The sequence below is a fragment of the Montipora capricornis genome, chromosome 4 (genome assembly GCF_036669925.1).
Source record: "Montipora capricornis isolate CH-2021 chromosome 4, ASM3666992v2, whole genome shotgun sequence".
In the NCBI taxonomy this organism is placed as follows: Eukaryota; Metazoa; Cnidaria; class Anthozoa; order Scleractinia; family Acroporidae; genus Montipora; species Montipora capricornis.
In genome coordinates, this window is record NC_090886.1 from 578,919 (window position 1) to 586,497 (window position 7,579).

At 38.3% G+C, this 7,579-nt stretch overlaps 1 protein-coding gene and 1 long non-coding RNA gene across 4 annotated transcripts in view; one reads left to right on the forward strand and one right to left on the reverse strand.

The window, feature by feature from the left end:
* LOC138045052 (uncharacterized) overlaps positions 1-1,692 on the reverse strand; it is a 17,805-nt gene extending 16,113 nt beyond the window's left edge. The window contains exon 1 of the long non-coding RNA XR_011131531.1: positions 111-1,692. This is a non-coding gene — a long non-coding RNA (uncharacterized lncRNA). The remainder of the gene's footprint in view (positions 1-110) is intronic.
* Positions 1-7,579, forward strand: part of LOC138045051 (intraflagellar transport protein 22 homolog) — a 10,476-nt gene that overhangs the window by 2,696 nt on the left and 201 nt on the right. For 2 of the 3 annotated variants that reach the window (XM_068891403.1, XM_068891406.1), the window contains 6 exons: positions 1,739-1,806; positions 2,009-2,091; positions 2,442-2,534; positions 2,896-2,994; positions 3,687-3,787; positions 5,510-7,579. The exon at positions 5,510-7,579 is cut by the window's right edge and continues 201 nt beyond it. In XM_068891403.1, coding sequence (XP_068747504.1) covers positions 1,739-1,806; positions 2,009-2,091; positions 2,442-2,534; positions 2,896-2,994; positions 3,687-3,787; positions 5,510-5,661 — 596 coding nt within the window. In that variant the 3' untranslated portion in view covers positions 5,662-7,579. Of the gene's footprint in view, positions 1-137; positions 196-1,738; positions 1,807-2,008; positions 2,092-2,441; positions 2,535-2,895; positions 2,995-3,686; positions 3,788-5,509 lie in introns of those variants that run through there. The other variant, XM_068891404.1, reaches the window with a different exon arrangement.

Here is a 7,579-nt window from a genome sequence, read left to right on the forward strand (position 1 = left end):
GTTCCGGGAAAAGACTGGACCTAGGATCCATGTTTTGCATACGTCCACAGAAATCGGTTATGACTAGAATAAGGTGACACATATACAGTTGTAACATTTACTGACGTTACCTGGCAATACCTGACAACCTCAGTGTTAATCCACTTCGGCAGATGAACAACACTCGATTTAGGCAGAGAATAACTGCTGGGTTAGGTACGGATCTCTGGTGATTAGGTCTAAGCGGCGACTCGAAATGGTTAAGCTTTCCGCATAAATTGTTCTGGTGACACCATATTTACTAGTAAGGTTACGGTAGACGTTCACGAGCAAAATTTTTGCGTTCTTTTTTTCTCATCTCATAGTAAACAATCTGACTATTCAAACTACATTTTCAAAGACAAAAATACTCCAAAATGTTAAACAAAACGGAGATTATTAAGCCTGGTTTTCACGAGCGACGCAAGTACAAGAGCAAGCATAAAAGCGCTTATTTCACCGTGAAAACTGGGTTGACGCGAGCATAAGCACAAGCACAAGGATCAAATTTTTTCCTCTATCTTGTGCTTGCGCTACTGCTATCGTTGGCTTGCGTCGTGTGAAAAGGAAATTTGCTACGTCTGGCGTTCCATATTCCCCGCATCTGAGCATTTAAACAAAATGGCGGATGCCGAGGTTGATTGTGATGCTTATGTCGGCCTTCGTTTTCACTAGCACTAGCTTGCGCGTGTGCTTGCGTCGCGCGTGTGCCTGCGTCGCTAGTGAAAACCAGGCTCTAACAAAAACGTATTTTCGAGGGATCTTTCTCAGTTTGTCTAAAAAGCCAATTAGAAAGTGTCAACGCAAGGAATTTGGTCACGTCTTCCGCGGGAAATTAATCGTGGTCTTGATTTCGAGTCGCGTTGTCTTCGTCGAATTTTTTCACACATTGTCGTTGGTTTACTCCCTGGGAATGACTTATTCTTGGGAAAGGATAACAAGAAAGAATCCATAGCAAAACCTAAAGAGAAGCGCGGCCGTAAATGAAGAAATAATAATAACAGGATATATGTGTGTTTCCATTGGTTCTTGTTATCTGCGATTCTTGTGTGTTGACAGGTGGTGGGGAAAAATGTGGAACTTGGGAAACCAAGTTCGTTTTTACGCAAGTGTATCCGCTTTCAACGAATTGATAGGTTATGAAAATTCAACAGATTGTCTTGAAATTTAGCCTGTGGACTCCCAAGATACCAATCTAAAATACCGCAATGGCCTGCGACGTAACCTTTATCGGTAAATTTTTGATAGGCATATTCGAAAGGAAATTTTCTAAGCAACCAATCAGAATATAAAAAAAGCCTCACACGGTTTTGACGATAAACGCCTTGTGAATGACATCATACAGAAGGCTTCCCTTCGCATTAAAATTCGACAACCGAAAAATCGATCAGAGAGACATCGGTCGCTCAAGATTCTTGGGCCCCGCTCCTTTTTGATTAGATAAAGTGAAAAATAAAATATATTTACCGGAAAGTGCATTTCATAGACTTCCAAGTGATGTATAGTTTATGGCTCTTGCACTTAACAAAGCCCGTTAAAAAGAATTTTTGCAAAGGTCTACCGTAACCTTCACTTTAGTAAAACTTTATCAAGGTCATCTGTTGCTTTATATACACGAAACTAAGTGTCTATGGTTATTTTGGAGTAGTCACACAACCCACAGAAATCTGTCAGGCGTTCCAAGGCATCACCCAATCTTCTGTACCGTTTCGACTTTCAGATCGCAAAGGAAGGTCAGTGTTAGTCGGTATGTTCAAGGCAAAAATTCTTGTTGTTGGACCGTGTCAGGTAACTTTCTACTAAAATGACATAATAAGTATATATTTTGTACAAAATATGAAAATTTCTCTTTATTTTATGACCAAAAATGGGGGCTGAGTTTCGTAAGCTTTTATGTACAAATATCGTGATCAGCTGGACAGTCGATCAGCTGGATAAAAAACTTAAAGGTTATTTTATGTTGCTTGTTTTTTTACTTTTTGAATCACAGAGTGGCAAAACCGTTATTTCAAATTTCCTTTCCGATGCCACTGAAACGTCAGGAGGGGATTACCATCCCACACAAGGTGTCAGGTAAATAGCACATCACTTCAATGATCGTAACCCAGCAACCAGCAAGAAAAAGAAGAAGAAAAAAATGTCTAACTCTTGATACTTTTGTTGAAAAGTACAGCGGAAAAAAACACAGGGCCAAAAGTTAGAGTGTTAACTTTTTTAACAACTTCTTTATTATGGTTTATTTTCCTTATCTGAAAAGAATTGAAAGTCAAGTCATTTGCAGATGTTATTACAAAGGCAGCACTTTCTCTTCAGTTATTTAAGAACATTGGTCCATTGGGAATCCATACCCATGACCTCCAACGCTGTAGTCCAATACTCAGCCAACTGAGCCAAGTGGTCTAACATTTGTGTTTTCCCAAAAGGATTCTGGAATTTGAGTGCAATGGGATAGAACTCTCACCTGGTAAAACTGCTAATTGTGAGGTTGAGTTATGGGACTGTAGCGGAAATCACAAGTGAGTATAAAGATATAAAAATCATCCGTAGTTTATGTTCTAGGGTAAGGATTAGTTTCCTTTGGATGGCATAGCAATATGCATTTTGTTACTATAATGTAAGGTTTTGAATTCTGTTGGAACTTGTTTTCCTCGGGTGTACATATCATGTTGATTTACTCCAAAAAGTAAGAGTTTTACTGATTGGAGTCAATAGACTGATTTTGTTCCAATTCCTACCTCAGATTCTCCATGGTTGATCTATAGAAGACTCGTGGGATCAGAGCTAGACCCTTGTTCTTGAATCAGATTAAGTTTAAACTCAACTACACATCAAAGGTGTCATATTTGAGCCATTTTTATTGGTATTATTCTTTGTTAGATTTTCTACTTGCTGGCCTGCTTTCCAAAAGGATGCCAATGGTGTTTTAATAATCTATAATCCAGACCAAGCAAACCATGATAAGGAATTAGAAACCTGGTAAGAAAAGATTAAGTAATATTGAAGTATCGTAACTGGTAGACTCAAGGGTAAATCATTCAGAGATATATACATGAAGTCTTACTCTATTTGATGTAAATTTTAGAACAGGTCAAGAGGATGCCGTTACTGAAGTAGATACATATAATGGTTGGCCAGGATAGTGGATAGCAGGTAGTTAACTATCTGTCATTGAGAGTTCAGATTCCACTTAGCAAGACGTTGAGCACTCAGATACTGCAAGAAATCAAGTGATAAAATACTGAAAGTCCTCATTAATTTCTTTGCAAAGAAGGAAGATTATACAAAGAAATAACCAGTGTAAGCACTCTTGGCATTTGCATAGCACATGTAGCCTACATTCTAGTAAACTGTCTTCTTGCAGAATATTCACCAATTTGTAAGTTGCACTGATTCTACAGAATGAACTGTAGTTTTTTGGCCAGTGTCACTGTGAGAAGACAGATAGTGACTGTTTGCTAAACAATGTAAATAACTGTATATTAATTATACTGATAGTCATACTTCCTCTTACTTGGCAAGATATTTACAGGAATTTTGGAGGAAATTTTGAAGTAGTGTTGATCACCAAGATTATATCTTTCATAAATTTAAGTTTTAAATATCACATTATGTGAGCCAATGACGATAATTAAAATTCTGTTCTTCTCAATGTGTTGTTATTTTTAAAGGTATACTCAATTTGTGCAAGGTCAAGGACTTAAAGATTCTCAATGTATAGTGTTTGCTCATCATCAACCTTCAGCTGGTGATATGACGAAAACTCAACTGTGTATGTTTGCACTTGGCTTATTGTATATATTTACCTGAAACAATCTTGCTATAGTGCTTGACCAATGTATTTGCATGGCTTCCTTTCATGTTCAACTGGCTAAACAGATTTCAGCTGAGTCAAATAGCTATTAATTCAGCCAGGAGGATCCTGGTATAAGAATTACCAAAGTGGATAAGTGGGACCTATATGGATGCCAAAGAAAAATTATTTTAGATACATTGTGTGCATTCAAATTTTGTATGCAAAAAGTTGACTGGTGGATATCTAAGAATTGTTTGTCTGGGCTACAGCATGTCATTCTGATTGCAGCAACAAGCTGCACATGCAGAACATATTTTAATAACAAAAAATTGTTTTTAAAACTTGAATCCTGATTGTGTGACAAAATTTTACAACTTACATTCACAGGCTTGGTTTATTGTGGGGTTTTAAGGGAGGAAGCAGCATTCTAATAGGCACAGAAATGTGGACCATTTAATGGTCTATATTTCTGTGCTTATCTTTATATTCTGAGGAAAGATGCTCCCAGGTTGTCAAATCCCATCTGAGATTTCTATGAGTCGCCCTTCTTAGTTGCCAAAACCCTGCCCTCAGAGAGTTTGAGCAGATCACAGTGCTCGAAATTAGCAGTCGTCTGGTCGTCCCTGGCGACTAGTTTTAGGTAAAAGGAAAATGTTGGTTGCCCGACATAAGCAGCACCCGACTCACTGGACGGTTTTCTGTTGTTCATGTCTGATAGTAGTGTGAAGTTAGCAATGATTAATTTGCCACAGTTGAGCATTTCCTGTGTTTTGAATATCTGTGGCTTTTACAAAAAATTGTCAGATAGGAAATTCACACGTATCTGACGATGGAGATTGAAGACCCCATTTTGAAAATGCTTAAACTTAAACCAAAACTTCTACAGGTGCATACTTAAAACTATGGGATACTGAAGCTCCAACGAAATGTGCTTGCATCTCAACACTGCATGCATTAACCCTTTCATCCCTGAAGAGGGCCCCATTGACGAGAAAAATAGTCTGGCGTTAGAAAGAGTAAAATCTGTTAGTGTTACTCTTAAGGGGGAGAGGGTTAATCCTAGAGGTTTCCCAATGGGCAACCAAGCATTTATCAGGGCAACCAAATTTACAGGTTTGGTTGCCCGGCTTTTGAAACAGGGACAACCTGGATTTTATTTTTAATTTCGAACACTGCTTGAGACCTGTTAAAATTCTATTTAAAGGATATTCAGTTATGCTGGGTCTTACTAATTATTATTGAGGGTGAATTACAAAAAAAAACATTTTTACCATGTTCCTGACTGGCATCTGTATGTTTAACAAGTTTGCAGTACGTGTACGTATGGTACAAACAGGGACTGCACAAGTGGAATAAAATTTCATCTGGTGTTATGTGGGCAAGCTTTCAACATTGAACGAGATTACCCACAACTCTAAATGAATGTGTGCTAGTGAAGCACACCATAACAGGTGGTAAAACTTTCAAATGTAAATCCAAACAATTTTAAGTTAAGGGAAATGGAGCTCACATCAGGTGAGCCTGTAGATGATCCTATAACACAGGACAAGGGAAGGGAAAGTGTGTGACTGGAAGAGCTGTCACAGTATGAAGTGATTGCAGGGGAAAGTCACTTTTATTGTAAGGTATCACAAGCTACACATTAGTGATGAGAAATTCCTGATTTAGTCATTTATTCATTAATATTTTGTTGTGTAGCTTCATCACTATCCAGAGTGACCTGTGTACAGACAAACCTCGATGAAGAACCGGAAGCAGTCAGAGATGAATTTCTCAATTTCCTGGCCAAAGTTATCAGTAACTGGACTGACAAGCGTGATCAAGAAGAACTGAGTATCATGAACACATGATACTACAGTACATGCCACTGCTGTTGAGTCATTGTTTAATATTATCAATATTTTTATGGACAAAATCTGACAAGCAGGGTACTGTGGACTGATGTTGACAGTTGATCAAGTCTGCTTTTGAGAATTACTTAGGTTGTGCAATCTTGGCTAAGTGTAGTTGTGTAGGTATTTTTCTCCTTTTGGGGGGAGAGAAATGACCGCTGGAAATATGTCTGTGTTCACAGGCTGGGCTAAGTGAGGGTCTTGAAAAGAATGCAAGAGAGCCTATTACACATTTGCAAGTATCATTGTTCATAATTATTATGAAGTGTCAAAAAATATACGTTTTTGCCATAAATCAAATCAAAAACACTCAAGTTTCATAACCCTCCTTTATTTCCCAATGTTTGGGTTTTTCTCAAGTGCAAGCACAGGCCCCCCAAGCTCAGTTTGAGAAAAAGCCAACCTGGGCAACAAAAATATAAGGACTTGTATGGGAATCCCAATAAAAGGTTCAAGAAGATAATTATATGAAAAATTCCAAATGTCATGTGAGATCCAGGGTAATACAAAAATTGTTGTTGACAAACTAAGGTCTGTCACCCAGGTAAGACTCAGTTTGTTATCCATAGATCAAAGCTGTAGCCACTTAATAGGTTAGGGTTTAGGGTTAGGGTTTCTTGCGATCGAGTGAACGAACTACCGCCTGAGGTTGCTTGCAGGACTGCTATTGCGTTGATGCATGGTTGAAATGAAAGTTCGATCTTTGTCTGATGTGGAATTGTGACCGTGGGCACATTTTATCAGGAATATTTGACTCAAATTGGTGGGCTCTGCAGCCTTGGATCTGGAACGACACAGGAAGGAAGCTACCCACAATGGCAATAAATAAGGCTTTTTAATTGAGAATTTTTTCATATCATTATCTTCTTAAGCCATTTATCGGGATTGCCATACAAATTCATATATTTTTGTCGGCCTTGTTGGCTTTCCCTCACACTGAGCTTGGGGTGCCTGTGGTGCAAGTGTTATCTTTTCAATACAATGTATTATTAACCTGTTGACTCGTTGGAGTAAGACTCAGACCTCATCTGCATGTGTCTGTTTTCGTTTGAAAACGCAACTTTTTATTCGCAGATTGGCCTTCCATCCACACGTATCAGGTGAAAAAGGTGACCAAAAAAGTCTCCAGAGTGGAAATTTTTGAAAATGCACTTTTCTTGTTTTTCTGTGGACAGTCAAAACGGAACTTTTGAAAAACGATGACATCACCTTATTGAAACCACCCCAGTCCACATTTTCAGAGGTCTTGGCTACTTTATATTCAATTGTTACAAAGAAACGAGTCAGCGTTTTACTTACCTTTAGATCTTTAAGTTTCTGTCCTGACTGCGATATCTTTAGAAAGTATTTCCTTGTAAATTTATCTTTTTGTTATTTGTTCGCAAACACAGGCAAACGAAGCGAGTCAATAATAGTGCAAATTTCTTTCTTTCTTGCATTCTTTTTCAGCGGCATTGGCATTTTCAAATAGTTTTAGGGCATTTGTGTGGACTGGTGAAAATGATTCAAAAAACGCCACATGTGAAAACGGAGGGAAAAAAAAACCGTTTTCAAATGAAAACATAATCGTGAAGGTGTGGATGGAGCCTTAATAGATTTTATTGTGTAGCGCCAGACGATTTTACTCGTCAATGGGGGGTTCAGGAGTCAATGGGTTAATAGTTGATCCCAGCTCTCTCCTTGTTGAAAACATGGCAAATTGCCAGGCTACCTTGCTTTACATTTACTTGGTGTTTGTCATATAGAATGTCCGCTGATCTGCCTCCCGGCAGTTTGGGTATGTTGATTAATTAAATCAATGTTTTCATTGACCCTCAATTCCCCAGGGGGATGAGGTAAATGTATTGGGTTCACACATCAAATCAAGAAATGCCAC